We start from the raw sequence: 25,412 nt of genomic DNA on the forward strand, positions 1-25,412 counted from the left end.
TCCTCTTCAGTCACCGCCACCTGAAGGTAAGGAGGAGGTGGGACAGGCAGGTGTGTTTGTTCTCACATCTAAACTAGACCCAGGAAAACTCACTTTTTGACAAGGTGCTTCACAGATTTGTTCCTATACTGCTCTCCTTTCAACACCCTCAGTCTCAGTGGGGGAAAGATCACACGGAACATATTTGAATTTGGTAATATTTTACAAATAGATCTCAGATCATTTTGGAGGCATGATTCTTGGAAATCTATTCAAACTCCAAATAAGTCTAGGAACAGGCTGTCCTTCCTATAAGGTACAGGCCTGCCTTACTGTCCTTTAGGGTGGGTCATGAATACAGAAGCAAGGTAGAGGTAGGAGCATACGGAGTCATACTAAATAGACTATAAAAATGGACATATTTACAGAAGGTCTTTTTTTTTTTTGAGGGGGGCATGTCTTCTACATCTTTCCTTTTTACTCATGTCTTTAAGCAGTACATTTAGTTTAAATCAAGATGTTCACACTCCTAGTGACACTTTACTAAAGGTAAGGAATATAGACCTTCACCTTTCCCCCCCCACCCTTATTTAAAACTTTGAGCATGTTTAGTAGAAGCTAGTTCTGAGAGAAGTCAATAAGATTACGTTGTAAGCAGACTAGAGACCAGAGGAAATCATTATAAAGAAGCAAAGGTATGATTTGGAGGAGGTAAAAGAAATAAACAAACAAAACTGAGAGGTGTTAATCCCTGTAAGAAGTTCTGGGTAAGTGACTTTATCTTGAAAAGTCCTGGAACGTAGCAGGATTCTGGTTCAGCCACAGTGAACGTTGCCACCTCCCTTGGGTGGAGGAGGATTACAGCAAAAGCCTAAGAGCACAGCCTGAGACACAGACGTTCCATCAGGAAAAATACCACACTGGAAGCAAATCCAGAGTGAAGGGGTGATTTAAGTGCTTTCTTTACTCATGAAACATTTTCCCTTCTTCTGAGTGTCTTAGATACATAGGTATACAAAAGCCACGAGTAATTGTATTACAGTGCCCAGCAGAGGGTCTTACATGTGATAATTCCAAGAAATATGTCTTGTTATGAGTAATTTGTGCTTTGTTGTAAGTAATTAAGAACATGCTTTTATGCACTGCTTTTCAAATCTGCTTTAAGCTACATGGTAGTGTCCTCAAAAAGGCTTTCAAATAAGAATTATGGTCCATATCTTAGATTAGGTACTGATAAATCAACTCCTTTCAAGAGAGATCAGTTGTGCCAATTCTATGTGCAACAAAATAGCATAAAATACTGTGTCATTACTTTCCTTTTCTTATTTTTTTAACCAAATCAACCTTCATATTTATAGAGCAGTAATTCTAAATCTTTTTGGGCTCCCAGGCCATTTTGATAAGGCAAAAGTGTCAGCAGACCAGTTACTACTATCTTCCCCTCCTGAATTGTCAGAATGAACAGGAGGAATAGGATTTTGATGAAATTCCAGTAACATACTTATTATTGACTGATGCCAGGAAAAAAAATAAGGCTATTATCATGTTCTAAACATGAATAAAGTAACCTTCATTTGTCCAAAATAGCTAACTGGCTACATGCCCTTCCTTTTATTTTTCTAATAGAAGGGCACCTAGTGTTTATCCTAGTGGTGAACTTCCAGTATGTTCCCTAGTTTTAGGCCCATTGAACCTAGTCTCCTCTGTATATGTTGTATTATAAAATTTAATTCATTTATGAACAAAACATGTATTTTCATAAAATTTTATTATTTTGATCAATTCATTCTTACAGGATTGGTTGTATGATAACTGATCTGCCTTCTGAATTAATGACATTTTACAATAACCTAAGTATAGCTTTTGTAGCAACAATATATTCAGTAATTTCAAAGTTACTAGGTTTTACATACATTTTATAAGGCTGTTATCTAAATTCTTCAAGTAACTACAAAAGATTCTTTCTCAACTATTTTGGACAAATGGAGTTCATTTTATTCACAGAGACCAACTTGAGGATATCTGGAAGACCCCTGAGTACATAGACTAGCAATCACAGTTTTAGAGCAACGGTATTATTTTTGTCTTCCTCTTCAATAAGACTGATGCAATGGAGTTTGCTTTTATGCTTCGCCTTGTTTAAATCCTTGGTTTAAAGTAAAATTCTCTTTGTGACCACCTGTTTGCTTTGAAGTGATTGCTTTGCCTAATACAGTGAGTAAGGCATGCATGCTTTCCACATTTAATTCATATTAATTAATTCAGGGAGAAATCTGTTCGTTTTTGGAACAAAGACCTATCCTAATCAGATGTCTTTTTGTAATCTTTGCAAATACTTTAATGAACAGCAGGTGGAGTCCAAACTCTACTTGAAGGTAAAACACCCTCTAGTCTAAACCAGTTTTGTAGCAACACAGCTATGTTTAAGATAAAGTAGCTTATTACATTATTTTTTAAAAGACCTGAAAACCTAATGTCCTCCCCTCTACCAAAGCTGGTTGCAGTAAATGTTGCCTGAAAAATGGAATTGCTTTTTAATGGTATCATTTGATTTTTTTTTCCCCCCATAAAAAAGAAGTTTGCCAAATTAGATAGTATTTCACTGTGCCATTCCCAGGGCTACATGTGTGAAAAATATAACTACTTACAAAACAGTGATAAAGTTTAATGACCATTTTTCACCTTTGAAATTAAACACTGATGGCATTCTAAGGGTGAATGAATGAAAGCAAAAGACACAACAGAGAGGTAAGCACTGAGAAAACTACTAGACCAGTGGTTTGCAAAGCACAACCTGCAAATATGGCATGCTGACTGCTGTCACAAAGGTTCACTGGAAAACAGCCATGCTCATTCTTCTTTGTATTGTGTATCATCTACACTTGCCTCCTCACGATGATGGAACTGAGCAGGTGCAACAGAGGCCTGGCGGAAAATACCTACTATCTGGCCCTTCACGGAAAAAGTTCGCCACCCTTGGTCTAGATAGTTAATGAAGCCCCACGCACACTATTTATTCTTTTTTGAACATTTAAAGTTTTGAAATCCTACAAAGACTGCTTCAAATTTTACCAGTGAGAAAGACCAAATGATGGATACATTTGATGCAAAACTAGGAAAAACAAATCCGGGAAAAAGAAAAATCACAGGATTTTGAGTTGTTTTAGTTAAAAAAAAATGGTCAGGACGTTATTTTCTCCATCTGCTCAAAATTAAAAAGACAACTGGCTCCTTTTTTTCTTTTCTTTTCTTTTTTTAACAAAGGTAACAAATATAAAAATGTAGTCGTAAACCGCCTTCAAAGTACAATTAAAAACCAACTAGAGGGATCCATCTTTTGAAGGGTTAATGACTTCGGGATTAGAACATTGAAATCACCGCCACGTTGTCGATTTCACAATGGCTACAGCAATGAGGAAGAGTGTAGACAGCAGGTGTAATAGCTAATTCCATCCTGTAGCCATTCAAACTGAACTTTATTCTCTTCCGGATGTAAGAACTTGCAAATGGCTCCATGACACTCTTAGCACAGGTGTCTTCATCCCATATGAAAAGAGGCAGTTTCTATGGCAATCCTGGTTAAGTGCCTATCATGCTGCACTAATATAGTGCAAAAATGTGCCTTCCATATAGCAAAAGAGATGCAGTCAACCAGTTTGAAAATTAGGGAAAGTAGAAATGTATTAACACAAGCAAATTAGTTTTCCAGACAATAACCACTATAAAATACTGAACTTGAGGACTTTTTCTCTAAGATACTAGTACATGTCCAGCATTCGTACTTTGGAGAAAGACAAGAATTAAGTCTTATAAAAGAGTCTTTGCCTCTGAAATGCAGGTTAATGAAAGCTACCATCAACCACCAAGATGCTGAACTTACTCAATGGATTTTCTGCTCAGCTTAGAGCTTATCTCTTATTCACCATTAAAACTGCTTATTAACAAGTACATAGTCTGACATAGTAATGTGTATCATTCAATTGAGTATACATGTTGTTATGCTTGACTATAATATTGTAGAGATCTTGGTATAAACTCTTCATGCTAAAATGTTACTATGGGTTAACACTGCTGACAGAGGCTTGCATCAGGTGTTCTAACTGACCAATTCCACAACCGTATTTTAGAGATGAAAGTGAATGGTCAATTGGTAGATTTCTGAAAAGATCACAAAAAACTCTCAGAATGCAGCCTGTAGTCAACTAAATCTCCTAGAATACTCATCGCTGATTTTTATTTTTACATAAGTGGTACTATCTTGATATCTCCATTGGCACTGATTTTCACTCTTTGATGCTCTTTTAAAAAGTTACAATGCATTTGAATTCACACAGTATGAAGACCTTTGTGGCTGCTGGATGTCTACTGCAAAGTCAGAAAGCTGAAACTGGTTGTTGCCCGGTTAAGTTCTATTTTACATATCTGCATCTCCATCGTAGGCTAAGGTTAAAGGTTTCAGTCGGTTGTTTTGCCTTCTTTGGGGTTTCTTTGGCTTTTTGCTGTAGGTAATAATAAAAATAATCGGAGAAGGAAAATCAATCTCTAATCGTAAATTTTACTGTCTTAAATGAAAAATTCAAGCTATATTGATAAAGTTGCCTAACTGCCTAATGACCTAAATTCAACCTTAAAGTTTGATATTCTGGTATCTTTGAATTTCTTACTTAATGCTCTGAATAAACCTGAAATAGAACCCATCAAATACTTTATTATCCTGCAAAACAATTATCAAAGGAAATTTCTCACTAACAATGGAAATAATACTATAGTATAATCATTAATATTTGACCAGAAATCTTTATAAATAATACACAATTTATAATACATGTTTAAAAAGATAGATGAATAAAATTAGGTATCACCATAATGTCTTTCTCCAGTAGTAATTCAGTATCAAACTCCATAGTTCACGATAAGCATACAAAGCAGTATTATCTTGTATAACCAAGGACAACATACTTGAGATGACCTGGAGCAGCTCTGGCTCATCTTCAGATAGTAAATGGCTCAGATTTGGTAGTTTTTAGAATATCTATGACTAAAGCTATTTTTATTTCTAATTTCAGATGAGCATATTAAATAAGTGTGGAATACTTATTTGAGACAAATTACTGTTTCTGTATTATAGTCAACTGACAGTGTTTTTGCTGAAATAGATATGTATCCCCTTAGATTTTGAAATATTTAATCACTCACCAAGCTAGATAAATCATGGAGACAATAAAGATGAGTAACACAAATGCCCCAGCTGCTACACCGTAAACCCAGGTCTTTAGTCTCCCATCTAAGAAGAATGGATATTAGTTATTAATTAATTTACATTAGTCTGGTGTGTGTGTGTGTGTGTATATATATATGTGTGTGTATATATATATATATATATATATATATATGACAGTCTTTAACTATGACCAATGACTAGTCACCTGCGGCCAAATCCTTTCAAAACAAAATGAGTTATTGCTTAGGCACAGTTAATGATTAATGCAAAGCTGCTATTATGAGTTAGATGCTGCTTCATTAAAGGTAAATTATCAATGAGAATTGAATGGGAAAGAAATAATTTTTTCAATTTGCATTCAGATTTCAAGTTCCTATGCCTAAATTTTTGTAGCTTCTTATCTAAATTTTACTTCAAATTCAGTGTATGTGTAATGTTATTTTATTTTTATTCTTATTTTATTTATTTATTTTATTTATATTTTTGTTATTTTATTTATTTTATTCTATTTATTTTATTCTTATTTTCTTATTTTTATTCTGAGAATGGCAATTACAAGAAGAAAAGTAATGCAATTTCAATAAAGTCCTACAGCTTAGCATTAATGCAGACAGGTTTGTGAACATAAATTTTGTCATTTTAACCTTTTTTTCCGAGATGAATTGAAAGTGAATATATTTAACTTTTGGGGGGGAATTAATCTTTTATCTAATTTACACTTAACACTGTATTTTAAAGTTCAGTCAACAATATCCTTTGTAAAAATAGCCAAGTTTGATAATAACTTTTTAACTCTAAGTAACATTTTTCTAACTTTTTATTATATGGAATTAGGCAGGATAAGAACCTTTCTAATTTGATTTTCTAGTCTCATTTTCTTTGAGCTTCTTAGTTTTGTGTTCGGAATAAACTTCAATTAGATGATAGTATTAATGACTTTGCCTAACTTGATCATTACATCAACATGTATTTTCTGTTGCACAGATACATTATATTACTGCTAAAATTACTGCTAAATTTATAGATTACTGCTAAAATTATAGACTGGGCAAATTGACTCCATAGACACTGTTTTACTCAATATTTGGAAGGCATCAAAAACAAATCGGTACTGTGAAAGTTTTTCTGCTTAGAGCTCGATCAACTTAGGGGTCCATTTAATATTCTAAATATACCTTTTCAATTCTAAGGATTTTAAAAATTAGAGACTGGGTTTAAAATCAACCGTTCTTGGGTTCATCTGCCTTGAGAGTTGTTTTTCAACAAATATTCTTGGAGTCTTTAAAAAACCAAGAACAAAGTCTAAATGTACTTTTTAAGAACATAAATCTTTTTAATATATTAAAATATTCATTTTAGGGAGGGTATATACTTAAAATGACAATATTCTCTTTTTAAACATTTTTTTTTTTTAGTTTTGATGTGAGAAGTTCTGCTTGGATTCTTAGTCAAAGTCAAGATTGCTAATGGCCATGTGCAGCTCCACTATCTTGAACACTGAGAGAAGAGTTTCCCAGGTTTGCACAAACAAGTCAACTTTGCAAAATAAATTATATTTTCAGCTAACAGCCATATGAAGGCATGGATAATGTGGTTAAATCACAGTGTTTTGGTTAAATCATCCAAATACTGAAAATACTTAAAATCCTTATAGTGATTCTCTAATAAGGGAAAGTGTTTTGACTTAATGCATTAGAAATAGAGATGTGCTGTGCAGATTCCCTCCTTTCTCATATTTCTAACAACAGTAAAGTAGACTATGCCTGGCTTTGCCTGGATATTTCCTTTGGCCATTAACTAGTAATCCCTCTTGGTGTGGGGAAAAAACACCACGATCTGCACTACCTTACAGCCCTTGCAGCACAATTTTAAGCGCCAGCTTTAGTTCCAGGACTAAGCATACAGTTCATTCCACCTGGGGAATGAACCTGGGGGGAGGGCTAGCACTGTATTAGGCCTTCAAGCTTTTGCCTGTGTTGGCTTCAAGTCCATTACTAGACACATTAAGGGTGTCTGTTTAATATGACAAGGATCTGGTAAGTCTCCAAACTTAAATCATCCCATTTAGACAGGAAGGCTCCATCCTTGCCCTGCTGTATCTGGCGCTAGTACAGATTCTGATTATTTGAGTTTACCAAATCTAGGGGCTGATAGAAAATGGGCTGGCTACCAAGGACTGCCCCTCCCCCAGTCCTGTCCTGGCACAGCACTGCATTACTGATATTCCTATTTTTAGCTTCAAATTATTACCAGTCTGTGGTCAAATGAAAAATTCTTGAATATCTTTAGAGTTTTACTTGTTTCAGTTCTGAGTGACAATATACTTTATTCCTAATTAATATTTCATTGTTAGATTTCTTTGTTCAATGTGAATATAATTATACTTGTAAATTTAGGTCTGAGATCAAAATAACTAATATCCTAAATTTTCTTCCAGAAGAAAGTAATTTCATTTCTCTGAACTTTGAGCATGAGTGCCTTTTTCATAGTAATAAAAACATTATGCTGTTTGGCAATATCAGAATAAATGAGTATAGATGAAATGATAACTCCTGAGAAAATGCTTGCTCATTTTTTTTTAACCCTTTGACATTGGTTAAATGTATAACTAAAGGATTCTACATGAACACTGTCTAGTCACTTCACCTGGCCCAAATGGCTGTAGAAACCAGGTCCTTCCCCGTCCTGTTGGGTTACTGGAGGATTGGGTGGGATGTACTGCCCGACTGGTTTTCACATCTCCTCTTTTGTCCTCCACAGTGGGTATCACCACCACAGGGATAAGTGTGCACTGCTCAAGTGTACCATTAGAAGACATGACTTCAGTGTACCCTTCTTCACAACTGCATGTCCTCATCTGCAGAAGAACAAGAGGATTTCTACTGTACATAGAAGGTGATCTTTGAGAGCATAATAGATCTAACTTGAAGAGAAGGCTTTAAGGAAGTGCTGTTTGGGGAATTTACTATATGTAATTTCTGTCTCAACTGCATGAAAACACACTTTTTGCACTGTATACAAATTATTTTAACAGTAGAAACAGTAAAAACATTCAGAATATCCATAGTGATAAAAGGAGAGATCTAGAAATAAGGCTTTAGGCCCCAAGACATGCTTTTTCTGGGGGTGGGCAACTGGACTTTTAAGAGGTGGTGAGATGACAAATAATGAAGTTGGCTTGTCCTTCCTAATGGAGTCACACCTACCTCACTACAGTACGAGTGGGGTTGACTACACGGTGGGTTACAAGACCTGTCAGCATCAGGCTGGCGCACCACCAAGCAGCCCCCTGCAGAACAGAAAATCATACATTGACAAGTAGCATCTCTTGCAATGAGAGAAACACACTGTTGTATAGACTTGTCTTTGAATCCTGAGCCACTTTGGGAACCCCCGTGGATTCTTCTGAGGGGGACTGACAGTGAACTATTTGGTTAGCCTGGACTACTTTGTACAGGAACTTGAGGCTCTTCTTATTCAGAAGAGATAGCACAGTGCCCAGCACTCAGCAGGAGCTCCACAAGCACTTACTTGTTTAGTTGCTACTTTGAACACGCTAATTGCATACCAGCTATTTCTGTCCCGGTCCCCAGTTCCCCCTATTGGTCCAGTCCAACATTAAAAAGCAGACTGAATTTTCCTTTAAAGTTAAATTTCTTTCTTGGCTAGTCAGAGAAATCATTTTCATGTCCCTTGAGACGTCTCTTTAATTTATGTGACTATCATATAAATGTGTTTTTTTTAATAATGCATAGTTCTTAGAGAACAATCACAATTCCTACCAGTTCAGGAATTTTGTGGGTATAGGAAAGAAAACATTTGTAGCTACTAAGTGATGTATTCCCTTCTTGTTTAACTTGACATTGCCGCTGTCTGGTTTTTCTTCCTTCTCTTTCTTCTTTTTAAAGTGTAGTACCAAGTGTGCCTAAGTTGTTACAAGTGAGGTTTTAAGATAAGAATTGGTGTCCTGGAGAAACAATATTGGTGATGTGGAGGGAACTTGAGTTTCAAACCATACTTGCTCAGTTGCATAGAATTTTAGGAAAGCAAAGTTTTTCCTTTACTTATTGAATTGATGATCCTTTGGAATTTAATCAGAGATACCTACTGTTAATTCTTTGCTTTATCTCTCAATAATATAACCTATTCATCAAAAAATGGTGATGGGAAAGCAGTTAGTCATTGCAACACAATTGCAGTTCAAAGACCATTATTAAGGTTATTATCATGAAACACATGAGGAAAAAGGAAAACAACATTTTGATTTCTAATAAGGATGACTTCATAAAATTAAAGCAATCGATCAAGATAGGTAATATACTTTACATGCTTGTCTATTTCTCATAAAGAATCCCATCTCTCCTAAAAGATGGAAGAAGAATGCATATAGAGTTTATCACATATCATTTACACACTGGCCTTTTTGGTTTCAGAGTATCAGAAAGAAAGAAATACACTGGGTACTTCAATGGATTAAAAAGAAGGTGAACACTTGATGTCTACAGGTAAGCCTTTAAAACTGGACTTACCTTTGCATTGCATTGAGGAGTGTCCCCAAATTTAATGGAAAAAGAACTTTTAACATGTAGAATAAACAGCAGACAAATATTACTTGCATCCATATTTGGGGAGGAAAAAAAAAACCCATGAAAAGTAATAGGACCTTCTGGGAAAACTCAAGTGTTCCCTCTGAATAGTTTCAAGAAGAATGTAGACCTTCATTTTCAACACTTGAGTTGAATGGACCATCTTTATAAGTGCCTTCAAATTCAGAAAACCTATGCTTCCCTTCCTAGGGTGCTTTCTCCCCTTAGGCCTCTTATAGTGGTGTGGCTGGAAGAGATCCCACCCCCCACCCCTCCGCCCAGTAAATAATACTGTGAGAGAGCAAAGTTTCCTGGTGGGTGTCTCTTCTTTGTTATATATGTGTCCACTGGGAATTGCTGTTATCATGTTTTCTTGATATAGATTTCTCATGTATAAAATCTTACCTTCACAAGAATATAATTTGATATCCTGTTCCAGCTTTCACAGGAAATAAGTAAATTAGGTTTAAATAAATCCAGGTAATTTAAAATCTAATATAAAAATTGATGCTTTCCAAAAGCATATTGATCTCTGTTCCTGTTATCTTACTGTATATATTACAGCTAAATTTATAAATGGACATTACTAACAGGCACCCAAATGCACATTATTTTTTATCTCTACCAGAGGGTCAAAACAATGGCAGTAAGTCAGCAGGTCCCCCTGAAGAGTCAACTCTCAAAACTTTTGCTACTGGTACACTATGAAGATTCCTATAGATAGATCTACAAAAATGTGAAAGGAGAGACATTAGATCTTTGGGTCATGTGCTTAAGGTTGAGGTTCTTGTTCTGACCTTGGTTTCTTCCTAGGAAATTTACAAGGTGCATATCTGGAGCCAAGTTTCTCTCCACTTCATAAGGTCCTTAAGAACTCTGGCATTTACTGAGTTTAGGTAAGGAAACTTCCAGTAATCACAGATTAGAGAAGCTCTTTGGTATATTTGGGTCAATTTCAGAAAAATTTTTCATTTGGATTTCTTGACTATATAATTTTTGAGTGGGGACAAAGTAGGTTAACTACACAGATACTCTGGGCTTGAGATCTGCTAATAGTCTTACCTATTAATTAATTTAAAAAAACCCTGAATTATAGATTTCTGAATTCAAGCAAGATAATTCAAGATATTTAGCTTTGTATAATTGCATTCCCTTGATAATATTTTTGGTCTTCATCTATATTGTTTTTAAGGTACAGAAAGAGATATAGTCAACAAAATACTGATTTTTTTTTTTTTGAGAACATGGTGAGTTATTCACATAAAATTTTTAGGGAAGGCAATCTGAGATGATAATTTATTGGAATTACATAGTATGTTAACTAAATTCTAGCAGCATTGTCTAAAATGGCTGGATGAGGGAGAATTTAATTGAAATAATAAAAAATAAAACAGTTACTGGTTACATTGATACAGCCTAGAAACTGAATACCAACCATGTGCTGAATAGTGAAAGAATATCTTTGTTTCCTATTTTGTTGAACCAACTGCATGTGTGTTACAGGAAGACTTTCAAAAAACAGAGAAATTGGAAGTTTACCTGTTACATTTATACCATCTGACCTTTGACACCAGACTGTTCGGGAAGAACCCTTCCAAGCACTGGCCATCCATTTATACTCATAACACTGTCCATCTGCAGGGACACAATAAACATGAACAGAAGCATTCTGCTGTCTAGAAGGACAATCATGGGGAAAGAATATTAAGAAAATATTTATAAACAATTGTAAAAGTGGTAAGTCCATCTCAAAAATTATTCAAATGTTATTGTCTTGAAATTGCCATATAGATGTTATAAAATTGTTATAAAAATTCCCGATCTATTCCTAAATCTCATTTTTTTTGCCATGGTTTTTATTCTTTTAGTGATAATACAGTTCAGTTGTTCCTTGAACAACATGGGGATTGGGGGTATGTACCCCTATGCAGTCTAAAATCTGTGCATAACTTTTGACTCTCCCAAAACTTAACTACTAACATCCTACTGTTGACTAGAAGCCTTACTGATAACACAAAATCTGAGTTAATTGTGTTATATGTTACATACTATATGCTTATAATAATGTAAGCTAGAAAAAAATGTTACTAAGAAAACCATAAGGAAGGGAAAATATTTTGTACTGTATTCATTATTATTTTTTTTTAAAGATTTTTAAGATTTGTCAGAGAGAGAGAGTGCACCAGGACGGGAGGGGGTTGCAGAGGGAGAAGCTCCCTGCTGAGCAAGGAGCCTGATGCAGTACTTGATCCCAGGACCCTGGGATCATGACCTGAGCTGAAGGTAGATGTTTAACCTACTGAGCCACCCAGGAGTCCCTGTATTCTATTTATATTAAAAAAAAAAAAACAAACCTCTCATGTAAGTGGATCTGGGCAATTCAAACCTTCAGTTCAAGGGTCAACTGTATTATTAAAAGTTTTAAGAAGTATCATTACTCTATGTATCATTCTGAATTATACAGATGAAATTTTTTTTAATATAGCTATAGTACATTTATTTTAACTGCTATATAGAATTCCACTGTACTAAATGTCACTTTTTTTTTTTTTTTAAGGTATTTCCTCTGAATGGCCTTTTAGGTTGTTTTCAACTTTTGCTGTTAGAGCAATGCCTCCATGGTCAACCTTGTGCAACTCTCTTCATTCTCCTTTAAGGTGAGTATCTAGAAGACAAATTGCTGGTTATCACTATAGGGATGGCTGAAACTTTACTAAATCCTTATTTTTTCCTTTAAAAACTGACAATCTACATATCCACCAGCAGCAAATAAGAGTTATCATTGTTTGAGCCTTCACGAACATTTATAATTGCCAGATTTAAAAATTTTTGGTTAGTCTAGTGGGTGTGGAAGCTCTATCATCATTTTAAATTGTAGTTCTTTATTAATGCTATTAAAGAGTAACAAATGTTTGGGGGCATTTAGACTTCTTCTTATGAGTGTTGCTTCTTTATATCTTGTGGCCATTTTTTTTATCCTCCTGAAATCTATGCCTTTTCTTATAGAATTGTGGGAATTATTCTAGAATAGCAGTTCTCAAAGTAGGGTCCAGAGAACCTGGGAGACTTAGACATTCTTTCAGACTTTGTGTGTGTGTGTGTGTGTGTGTATTTTCCTTTTTTTCAACTACACATCTGTGTGAGTAGAGCTGGATTTTCTTCATATACATAAACTAAACTAAGATTACAACAGATTGAGTGTAGAAACAGAGACGAGAATCCAGCTGTCTTCCTCTAAGGCAGATATTATATATTTGCAAATATGTAAAACAAGACCATGTTTATCAAAGTTATTGTTTTTATTTTGCAAAGTAGCTATTTTTTAGGAAGTACTGTTATTGTTACATAAAATTGGTTTTTGGTTATTTTAAATCTTCTCATTTTTAGTATAAACTTTTGTGTATATATAACTCACAAAAGAAAATTTGGGGTCCTCATATAATTTTAAGAATAAAAAATTAGATTAATTTTATACTCTTAGACCAAAAAGTTATAAAACTGTTGTTCTAGATACTAATCCTTGGAAATTAATTGACTTCACAAATACCTTTTCTAAGTCCTTGGCTTCTCTGCTAACCTTGTTTAGGATCTATTACTATGTAGAAGATTTAATTTTTCATCTTTCCCATTTTTGTGTTTGTCCTGTCATTTAGGAAATTCTTCTCTACCTTGAGTTCATAATGATATTCTCCTATATTTCCTTCAAGTGTTTGACAGTTATGGTCTTCACTTTTGGGTTTATAATTTATTTAGTTTATTAATTTATCAGTTTTGTATATGTGTGAGCTTAAAGATAATTTTAAAAACATTATGTGGATAACAAAGTATTTTAACATTTACCCACCATTATCCTACTGACTTTCAGTTCTGTTATGTACCTATATGTGAAAATTTGTTCCTGGGATCCTTTGTTTCATTAGTCTAATTGCTTTATTGTTCACTGGTCATTTTTTTTCAATTATTAGTGCTGTAGAATAAATCTTGAATAAAGCCATGAAAGCTCCTTGACCTCCTCTTCCATTTTCTCTTCTTGAAATTCTGGACTTTAATAATTCTGGGATCTTCTTGGTCTTCAACTTCTCCATACAAATTTTAGGATCAATTTCTCAGATTACTTAAAAATCTTTTTAAATTACAGGGAATTTATAGATAAGTTAGTATAAAATTGAAATGTAATGATATTGAGGCCTACCCATGAACATGCCTATTTTAGTAATGTTTTCATTGTTTATATGCTTAAATAAGATTTCAAGACTACTATTCTTATATCATTTCTATTAAATATATTTCTACTTGTAGTTTTATTTTGATTCAATTTTTTTCTAATTAAATTTTATAATTGAGTCTTACTGGTAAAAGATTGTATTTTTTTTATTTAAGTATAGTTGACAAAGTATTCATTTCAGACATATAACTCAGTGTTCAACAATTACATACATTACAAAACACTCACCTTAATAAGTTTAGTTACCATCTGTCACCACACAAAGTTATTACAATTTTCCTGACCACATGTCCTGTGATGTTGTTATACTTTTTATCCCTGTGACTTGTTACACTGTAACTGGAAATTTGTACCTCTTGATTTCCCTTCATCTATTTCACCTACCCCCAGTCTGGCAACCTAGTTAGTTCGCTGTACTTATGCTTCTGTTTCTGTGTTTGTTTTGTTCATTTTGTTTTTTAGGTTTTATATCTAAGAGAAATCATGTGGTATTTGTCTTTGTCTTTGACCTATTTCACCTAGCATAATGACCTCTAGGTTCCTCCATGTTGTCTCAAATGGCAAGATCACATGCTTTTGTATGGCTGAGTAATGGAATATTGTATATTCATATATTCACATACAACGTTTTTAGCCATTTATTGATGGACATTTAGCTTGCTTTTATATCTTGGCTATTGCAAATAATACTGTAATAAACATGGGGTGCATATATTTTTTTAAATTAGTGGGGTTTTTTTCCTTTTACTTGGGTAAATACCCGGAATTAGAATTACTGGGTCATAAAGTAGTTTTAATTTTTTGAGGAACCTCCATACTGGTCACTACAGTGGCTGCACCCATTGAGGTTCCTGCCAAGAATGCACGAGGGTTCCCATTGTCCACATCCTTCCCAACACTTGTCCTTTTGAAATTAGCCATCCTGACTGGTGTGAGGAAATTCTCACTGTGGTTTTGACTTGAATTTCCCTGATGATTAGTGATGTTGAGCATCTTTTCATTTGTTTTTAGGCCATCCGTTACCTTTCTTGAAAAAATGTCTATACAGGTCCTCTTCCCGTTTTTTTTTCATTAGATTTTGTGTGTATTGAGTTGTGTAAGTTCTTTATATAGTCTGGAGATTAACCCATTATTGTAAAAATCATTTGCAAATATCTTCTCCCATTCAATAGGTTGCCTTGTTGTTGGTTTCCTTCTCTGCACAAGCTTTTAATTTTGGTGTAGTCCCGACAGTTTTATTTCTGCTTTTGTTTCTCTGGCCTGAGGAGATCTATCTAAAAAAATGTTGCTAAGGCCAATGTCCAAGAAATTACTGCCTATGTTTTCTTCTCGGAGTTTTATGGTGTCAGGTATTATATTTAGGCCCTTAATTGATTTGGGGCTTATTTTTATGTGTGGCATAAGAAAGTGGTCCAGTTTTATTCTTTCACATGTAGCTATCCAGTTTTCCCAGTACCATTTATTGAAGAGACTGTCTTTTCCCTGCTGTATCTTCTTGCCTTCCTTGGGGTGGATTAATTGACCATGTAAGTGTGGGTTTGTTTCTGGGCTCTGTGTTCTTTTGATCTAGGGGCCTATTTTTATGCCAATTCCATACTGTTTTGATTACTATAGCTTTGTAGTATAGTTTGACATCTACGACTGTGCTACTTTCAGCTTTGTTGCTCTTTCTCAAGATTGCTTTGGCTCTTCAGTCTTTTGTGATTCCATATAAATCTTACGATTATTTGTGCTAGTTCTGTAAAAAATACTACTGGTACTTTGGTAGGGGTTATACTTATTCTTCCAGTCCATGAGCATGATCTCTCTTTCCATTTATGTATGTGGTCTCTAATTTCCCTCCTCAATGCCTTATGATTTTCAGCGTACAGTCTTTTACTTCCTCAGTTAAGTTTATTTCTAGGTATTTTATTCTTTTTGGTACAATTGTAAATGGAGTTTCTTTTTCTTCTGTTTTGTTATTAGTCTATAGAAACGCAATGGGTTTCTATATATCAATTTTGTATCCTGCAACTTAACATGATTCATTTTATTCTTATAGTTTTGGGGGGGAGGGTTTTCTGTGTATAATATTACATCATCTGTAAGCAGTGACAGTTTTACTTCTTCCTTACCAACTTGGATGCTTCTCATTTCTTATTATCTGATTGCTGTAGCTAGGATTTCCAGTAGTATACTGACTACAAGTGGCAAGGGAGGATAATAATATCCTTGTTGTACTTCTGTTCTTAATGATGAACAATTGCGAGCTTGTCTATGAAGTGTAATAATGTTAGCTGTGGGTTTGTCAAAGATGGCCTTTGCCACCTGTTGAGTTTTTATCAAGAGCGATGTTATATTTTGTCAAATTCCTTTTTAGTATCTATTGAGCTAATCATGCTTTTTATTTTTTTGTTTTCTGTTAAAATTTTTAAGGTGAAAATCATATAGTAATCTGAATGATTATTTCTTTGTTTTCAACTATTAAGCTTCTGGTTGTGCTTTGGCTAGAACCTTCTTTACTAGGTTGAAAAGAAGTAGCCACAGTGAGCATCCTTGCTTTGTTACTGATTGCAAGGGAATGTCTCTTATGTTTCCCCTAATATTATGATGTATGCTGTTAGTTTTGGTACATAACATTTATCAGGTAAAATGATTTCCTCCTAGTTCAAGTTGTATTGGGAAATTTTTATTGTAAATTAATTTTGCCTTATATAAACACCTTTTCAACACATATTTAAAAATTATATGCCTTTTTTTCTGTTGCTGTGAGGACTTACATTAGTTTTTCCTAATATTTAGGCATCTTTGTACTTTCAAAATCATAATTAGGATATTAATGATTTGGTTAGATAATAATCTTTCATGATTTGACATCTATTTTCATTGGTGAATTTATTGACTGATTTTACTGACAGGGTTGTGCTCTCATGGAGCTGGAGGGATTTTCCTCATCTTTTTTCCCCACTCAACTTTATTTTTTAAGATTTCACATGAAAGGGAGTAGTTTGTTTCTTTAAATTCTGGTAAAACTCAAATATTTGATAAATCTGAGTTTTTAATTGTTACACACTCCACGGTGTAGATTCTCAATTATTCTTGGTATAAATTATAACATTCTAGGTTACCTTGAAGTATTTATATTTATTAGCAAAATTTATTCAAAAAATATATTTTCAAACTCCATTCTATTTGTAGTATTGATTCCCCCCCCCCCATTTTACAGTATTGATTTTGCTCTTTTTTTTTTTTCTCCCTTGATTTTTGCCTTGAGGTGGTCTATTTAGTTTTGGTCAACTATTGGTTGTTGATTATCTTGTTTTCTATCTCATGAAATTTATATTTATCTGTATTAGTTACATTCTACTTTTTCTTTTAAAAAAAATTCTCTTGAGTTTAATGCTTAGCTCATTTTAAACTTTTCTCCTTCCTATTTAGGCATTTAAGGCTTGAAGTTCTCTCCTAAGAACTTTTGTGCTGCCTCCCACAGGCCATTTTGTATGTAATGCCCTAGAAGTGTGGCTTTTAGTTTTTACTAAAAAAACTGATGTGTGTGCATGGGGAGATTTCTTTTGTAATTTTCGTTAGTGATTTCTAATTTTGTTTGTCCTTTTGGTTTGAGCAAATATTTCCTTGGGATTTATTTTATTACCTACATTGTCTTAGGACGTAAGGAATGATTTATCTGGTTGGTGAATTTGGGAAGATTCAACTGACAAGGGGGATGATTCTACCTACTTCTTAAGTCATCTAGCCCATTTGGTTTTTATTCTAAGCATTGTTCCTTCACATTCTAAGCTTCTCCTTCAAATTTTCAGTAATAGTAATATTTTGGCTTCTATTTGCTATTAAATGTCAAACTCCCTAATTGTTTCAAAACGCAAGCAGGAAGGAAAGGGTTGTTCATTGACCCTATAAATTCTTAGGTTTTCATTTAGACTGCCTCTGTGTTCCCAAACTATGACATTTTTTTCTTTTTTTAATCCTTTTTTTAATTTTTAATTTTTTATTAACATATAATGTATTATTAGCCCCAGGGGTACAGGTCTGTGAATCACCAGGTTTACACACTTCACAACATTCACCATACCACATACCCTCCCCAATGTCCATTACCCAACCACCCTCTCCCTACCCCTCCAACTCCATTCTTTTTTTTTTTTTTTACTTCTTTTTTTTTAAATTAAAAAAAATTTTTTTTTATTTCTTTTCAGCTTAACAGTATTCATTGTTTTTTCACCACACCCAGTGCTCCATGCAATCCGTGCCCTCCCTAATATACCCACCACCTGGTTCCCCCAACCTCCCACCCCCTGCCCCTTCAAAACCCTCAGGTTGTTTTTCTAAACTATGACATTTTAATGCGTGGTGGTTCTTGGAAATGTCATGAATTGTGTGGCTCTATATGTACATGTACATATACATATAAACCTACAAACATGTATGTTCATGTGTTATGTCAAATTCCTATCAATACTTTATCAATTTCTAAGAATATAGTGAAACCTCTCACTTTGCTGTGGATTTTTCTTCGTTTCCACTGATTTAAATAAAGGATACTATTGTGACAAGGGTTGTCCTGGGTGTACAAATAATGTGCTCTCAGTTATTGTAGCTCATAAACAGACATTTTTTTAACATCTCTTATCTAATTTATGAAGGGTGGAAAGATTTTTCTTCCTATAAGTTTTTAAAATTCAGGATCATACTCCTAATTCTCAGTCTAAGCGAGATCTTAGCAAATTACTTATTGAACAGAAAAGTCTATATCTTGTGCTTTTGTCTATCAACGTAAAAATGAATTAAAAAGATTTCATGATTTGCAGCACTCACCATTACATGATTTTGTTTCTAACATTTGCTCTGGGCACAGATGCTGATTTTCTAGTTCCTGTATAATCACAGCTCTGGAACGGACCTGTATTCCACCAAAGCCTAAGTCTTCACCATTCACACAGGTTAGCTGACACAGGCTCCACGAAGACCAGTCCTTCAGATAACAGTCACCTGCAAAACACAGGTTTGTGGTTTATACCTGTACCAATAAACAGTGGCCAAGCACATAGTAATTTTACTTCTTAACCTCACTGGGAAATGTATGACTAGCATACCAAAAAAACATGATATTTGTAAGATTTAGATAACTATTTAATATTTGTGGTTTTTTAAGTGTGTATCGATGTTACTTTTGGAGTGGATGTTATTGGGTATAGACTATGGATTGAAGGAGCTTGTTCCTTGTGATTCACCTCCTCTTAAGAGACAAAAACCTGGGGCACCTGGGTGGCTCAGTGGGTTAAGCCTCTGCCTTCGGCTCAGGTCATGATCTCAGGGTCCTGGGATCAAGTCCCGCATCGGGCTCTCTGCTCAGCGGAGAGCCTGCTTCCTCCTCTCTCTCTCTCTGCCTGCCTCTTTGCCTACTTGTGATCTCTCTCTGTCAAATAAATAAATAAAATCTTTAAAAAAAAAAAGACAAAAACCTACCACCCCTACTCTTGTCATTATTATAAAAAGATATATCATCTTGTAGGTACTTATAATTTCAAAAGAATTTGAACTCCAAGGGTGAGAAAACTGGCATTTATACTTTTTTTTCTCCCCTATTGCTTACCAGGTGAGAAAGCCAATTGAGCATCTGGAGTAGTGGCGATAATGCTTGTAATTTTACCTGATCTACAGCTTCAATCAACTTCTCCTTTTTTTCAATTATTTACTGAAGAATAATACACATGAAAAAATGTTGGAATTTTCACGTGATTACAAAACCATGCAACCAATACTCATATCAAGCAACGGGGCATTCTCAGAATTTCAGAAACCCTTCTTGGATTATATATGGAATTACACCATACATATCTTTAACAAATATTTCACTCCTTTATGTTTGCAAGATCCACATGTATTTATGTAGTTCTAGTTTGATCATTCTTACTGTCGTACTTTGTTCTACCATATGAAGGTATCACAATTTAGATATCCATTCTAGCGGGGGGTAGGTGGAGAGTTGTAAACTTTTTCTATTATGAATACCGCTGTTGTGAACATTTTAGTATGAGTCTTTGAACTTTTATGTGCATTTCTATTGGGTTCATACCTAGGAGTGGAATTGCTGGACCCTGATGTATCATGTGTTCAACCTCTTCAACCATTTTGAGAACAGGGAAGAATTAATGAAATATCTTTCCCATATACCCACCCATTCTTCAGGACTGACTGGTGATACTGTTCAGAGGATACAGTATTATGATAGACACAAATCCATAGGGATTCTTATCGTTTTAATTATTCTAGCCATACCACATGCATAATTCATATTGCCTTATATTATGCTGCAAATGTCTAATATTAGCACAAAGTTGCCTGGAGATCTGATTAATGAAAACATGTCTTGTGTTATAATTAAGAAATCTTGGTCAGACATGAATCATTGACTAATAGATGTATAATAGTAAAGTGGAGTGATTTTTTTAGATCTTTATTATAGTATATCATTAATATTCAATGTCCTCCTGAAGTGCAGAAAATTCTAGTAAATTTTACAAGTGTTAAAAAGTAACTAGGAAGCATGTTTAAATACTTTTGGGTCCCCCAGTTTTTAATTATGCAGGAGAATCTATTAAAATTTTAAACAGTCCTCTCAAGATAAAGGTAATATAACTCTACCTCAGTGATTGCAGACTACATGGAAATAAAGCCTACTAGTAAAAAAGGTAGGTTTTATCTCTCTGCTTATAGCACTTGAAATAGTGTATTTTACAACAGAATTCAATACATCTTTTAATAATTGTGAATTATATATTCCTCACCCCCAAAGAATCCAGGTCAGGCTTCAGAGATTTAATAACAACAAATGAGAATGAGATATTAGCTTGTACTAAACATACTTTCATATTGTGACTGTGACCATACAAAGCATGTAATAATAAACTACAATATGGGGGCGCCTGGGTGGCTCAGTGGGTTAAAGCCCCTGCCTTCGGCTCAGGTCGTGATCCCAGGGTCCTGGGATCGAGCCCCGCATCGGGCTCTCTGCTCTGCGGGGAGCCTGCTTCCTCCTCTCTCTCTGCCTGCCTCTCTGCCTACTTGTGATCTCTGCCTGTCAAATAAATAAATAAAATCTTTAAAAATAAATAAATAAATAAATAAATAAACTACAATATGCCTGTAAAAGACAGGACAAGTGTATGAAATGCACATCCCTACTTTAGTATTGTGCTCTTTAAAGCTTGGTAGCTTCTATATTGCCAATTTTCAAAACCCATTATTGGAGAAAACCAGCCAAGAGAGGTACCGAGATGCATAGATTGTAACTTACCAAAAAAGAGCAGCCTCCTCCTGGATTTATAATTAATATAATTAGAATGGTGTGTTTGCCCTGTTGGATATTATGGGATCTTTCCTTTCCTCTGCGTTCAATCTTGTGTTTACTTATGTTAGTATTAGATTTGCAACCCTCTCTTCCATTAGAAGGTAAACTCAATGTGGACAGGGTAGGAAATATAATGAAAACAAGTAGGAGAAACTCCACAAGGAAATAGACACCGATGCCTGGCGAGGAGGCCAGTGTTGTGGGTATCACAATAATCATGATAATCCTATTAATGGCCCTGGAGAATCGGCTTTGGAAGAGATGGGCCTTACCAACTTTTAGCTTTGGTCACCTTTCATGGACTATGTGACCATTCAGCACGTCGAAGCCCAAACGTTCCGTCCTTGGCTCTTCTCAGAGCCCTTACCTGCTGCCACAGCCTGAACCTCAGTCTGTTGTGAAGCAAAATGATTTTATTAAATTCAATTGTGCATGAGGTCCGGACTGAGATCGGGCCAGTTTGGGGGGCAGGAAATGGAAGAGGGGAATTGCTGGGTCAGGCTGTTACTAGCAAGTGTCCAAGAAACAATACTTAGCCTACGTCTAGAAAGTACAATTTTTGAAAAGCTCTTTCTTCTCCTGAAATAGAGGGACCCATCTGTACACATAAAACCATTACAGTTGAATATGCACAGGAGAGGATGCTCTCAAAGTCTAGCACTTAGTTCAAAGGATCGGGTTCTATCTACTGCTCTGCTTAATTTTACTCAGTTCATCTCAGTAAACTATAGAAACTGCCAATATAATCATCTCAAATAATTTACCTGCTGAAGAATAAGCAAATTAATGAGAATGAGTGAACAACCTCTATTGTCAGCTTTTTACAGTGTTTAGACACCTAATTCCATTAGAATAAACTTTTGAAAATATGTTCTCTATCTTTAAAATTTTCTTTGAATACCCAAATAAAAAAGGTATGATTTGTCTCCAATATTTGTTTGCCAAATACTTTTTATCTTGGGGGGATCTTGTTTTGAAATAACTTTAAGGAATTTTGAAATTCCTTAAAGATATTAATACTTTTCTTATATGCAAATTGAGAGACTAAAAACTTTCCACTGAGGGTGAAACTATAGGCAATTTATTTCCAATCTTCTTCTTTCCTGGCCTACTAATAATAAACTGTTGCCCCCATCTTTCTCAAAGCATTAGGCTCATGCTTGACATTGAACTTATTTTGACTTCTCTCTACCCTCAAGTTCTCTGCCTCAAGCCCAAATTCCTAAATATTATCTTCTCACTGTTTGCCAGTTATCTCTAAACTATCTGATATATAATATTTGCTTTCCACATTTTACTGCATGAACCCCTTGTGTCTAACTTTGAATTGGAATAATTTCTTTCAATATTTTCTTCCATAATATTTTTTTCTCACTCTTGATGATGTAGCTGGGGATAGCACTTGAGGTTCTTGACCATTTGCCATCACACTTTGCATATATTCCATTGTCTTTTGGCTTTCATTGTAACTAAGAAGAATTCTTTTATAATTTTAAATGATTGCCTTCAGTTGCAGGTAATCTGGTTTTTTTCTTGATGCTTTACTAGTTATTTTTCTACATTTTATGTTTTACCTACAATATACCAATGTGCAAATTTATTATTGACTCTATTCAGGACCTAGAGTAAGCTTTCATTACAAGGACTTATCTTTCTTTAGCCATTACATGTTTAGATCCTGCTTCTCTTTCTCCTGGAAGTCCTAAATAAGTGGAAAATCTGTCATACTTGTCCTGTCAAGCATGAGCCTAAGGCCTTAACTGCCATTCCCTGCAGGTGTTAAAACTCCAGGTGGGGGGGGTGCCTGGGTGGTTCAGTGGGTTAAGCCTCTGCCTTCAGCTCAGGTCATGATCTCAGGGTCCTGGGATCGAGCCCCGCATCGGGCTCCCTGCATGTCGGGGAGCATGCTTCCCCTCCCCCGCTTCTGCCTGCCTCTCTGCCTACTTGTGATCTCTGTCAAATAAATAAATAAATAAATATTAAAAAAAAAACCCCACAAAAAACAGGTGGGTGGGTGTCAGCAGAGGCCACACGGGAGACCCAGACTTCACCCTTCGCTGGCAGTAACAAGGCAGTACCCCCTTCACCCACACTACAGTATCCAGTTATTGGTGCAGATATTACTGAATGAGAAGAACTTGCTGACATGACTTGAGTATCTATACAACTTAGACTATACCCCTTTCTCAACCCTGGTGCTAACAGGAAATGACCAAACTATGAATTCCATTTTGCTGTTGTTACCTGGGCAAGGCTGGGTGCAGGTCTCCTCGAGAACCATTTTTTTATTACCATCTATGATGAGTTCAATGTCAGTACAGAATTCTTCATCCACCACTTTGCTGAAATCATCAGCTGATCCATCACTCACTACACAAGAAATGTTCCTTGTTCTGGTCCCTTCGCCACACTGGGCATCCTGAAATGCAGGAAGAAATAACTAATTAGGAAAAGAAAAATAATTCATTAGCGAGCTCATCACTTACAGTCATCTCTGCACCACTGATTTTGATTTATGAGCAGTTAAAGAAGCATTTGTAACCCTAGGGAAGAAGTCCTATAGGACACTAGCTATAAAGTAGACAATGAACAATTTATTTGTTTTCTAGCCAAAGACAGGCAAATAAATTTTCATTAAAATGAATCAGTCTCCAAATGATTTTAAAAACACAGGACAGGGACTGCTTATTATCAAAACTAATTAAACAGTTACAAAATGGCAAAGCATCTAAAACCTTCAGGAGGAAACATGCTGTCAGCTCTGAAAAATACTTCTGAAAACAAGTCTCTGCAGATAAAGAACACATATTTCCACACAACTTCTTGAGATCTGATTACCTGCACTTGGCATAGAGACCACTGGCCATACTGCCACTGGTAACAGGGTTTCACTGGGCAAGGCTTGGACTGTTCCATCAGGGCAGGGCATGGCCGCCCATCACCCTGAAAGGGCTGGGTCACTGTGCGTCTTCGGACCATTTTTCCTTAAAGAGATACAAAGGGATGCAACTCTAGTGACATATTTGTGCAAGCATGTATCTTGAGAGAGGGCATCACAGACATTTCTGCTGAGGAGACCTGAGGAATGAGTAAGGCTCAGACGTTTTGAAGAGAAAGACACTGACTCAACCTTTCTGAAGATTATCTGGTAAGACTTAACGCAAGAAGGATATTTTCTTTCCTGTTCCTTGACCTTGAGTCTAATGCTAATGAAGGTACAAACCTGTGAGGCCACATGTTTGAGAACATTCTGACCAAGGAGACCAGTCGGAAAGCTGACAGTTGACCGGGCATTCCACCGTGCAAGATGTGTTCATCGGCCAGTTCTTCTCCAGGCCAAGCTGCAAAGAGAGAGGCAGATCTGTTTGTACTGACCTGGAAGCATGGCTCAGTGCTTAGAAGGAGGGAGGAAGAGAAGAGAGTAGTGGAGAGGAGAGAAAGAAAAAGCAAGATGCATAACAGAGTAAAAAGGTACCTGGAGGTCAGACACCCACACTTAAAAATAGAAAGTGGCTCAATCCAGAAGAGTGGGAGCAAAGGGCACAGGATGAGTGCTGGAGCCCATTTACTCAATGCTGTTGAACTGCTTAAATAAGTCATGGAAAAAAGTAGCTTTAGTCTCCAAATTGGCTTAACTTCCCTAAACAAGGAACGAAGAGGTGTAAGCACAATTCCTTTCCATTAGTTAAAAACCAAGAATATCCCCAATATGTAGATCTATAGTGGTATCTCTGGGATATAACTTATTTTTTCACGTGCATGTTAAATTGAAAAGCAAAAGGTATGAAAGACAAATCACCATTCAAAACTAATATTATAACACACTAAAATAATACAAAATATTAGTTAAGTACACTATCTCTTTCAAAAGGAAATATTGTTCAATAGAATTTTTGATTATGAATATTTCATACACGCTTATTTTTTTTTTTTACAAAGATTTTATTTTCTAAAACTGATCTCAGCAGCTAACTGTAGGATAATTCCCTTATTTTGGTTAGCCTCTCATCAGATACTAATATTGTGACATTCTGTTGGCACTGAGTTCCTTAC

The 25,412-nt window shown here is 35.3% G+C and overlaps 1 protein-coding gene across 1 annotated transcript in view; it reads right to left on the bottom strand.

Moving 5' to 3' along the window:
* Window positions 1-3,242: 3,242 nt before the first annotated feature.
* THSD7A (thrombospondin type 1 domain containing 7A) overlaps window positions 3,243-25,412 on the bottom strand; it is a 434,994-nt gene continuing 412,824 nt past the window's right edge. The window contains exons 19-27 of the mRNA XM_080817988.1: window positions 24,583-24,700; window positions 24,198-24,343; window positions 23,604-23,778; window positions 18,824-18,997; window positions 11,326-11,421; window positions 8,407-8,489; window positions 7,847-8,057; window positions 5,176-5,263; window positions 3,243-4,478 (exon numbers count right to left, since the gene is read on the bottom strand). Coding sequence (XP_080674114.1) covers window positions 4,394-4,478; window positions 5,176-5,263; window positions 7,847-8,057; window positions 8,407-8,489; window positions 11,326-11,421; window positions 18,824-18,997; window positions 23,604-23,778; window positions 24,198-24,343; window positions 24,583-24,700 — 1,176 coding nt within the window. The 3' untranslated portion in view covers window positions 3,243-4,393. The remainder of the gene's footprint in view (window positions 4,479-5,175; window positions 5,264-7,846; window positions 8,058-8,406; window positions 8,490-11,325; window positions 11,422-18,823; window positions 18,998-23,603; window positions 23,779-24,197; window positions 24,344-24,582; window positions 24,701-25,412) is intronic.

Source organism: Martes martes, assembly GCF_963455335.1.
Source record: "Martes martes genome assembly, chromosome: 11".
Taxonomy (NCBI): domain Eukaryota; kingdom Metazoa; phylum Chordata; class Mammalia; order Carnivora; family Mustelidae; genus Martes; species Martes martes.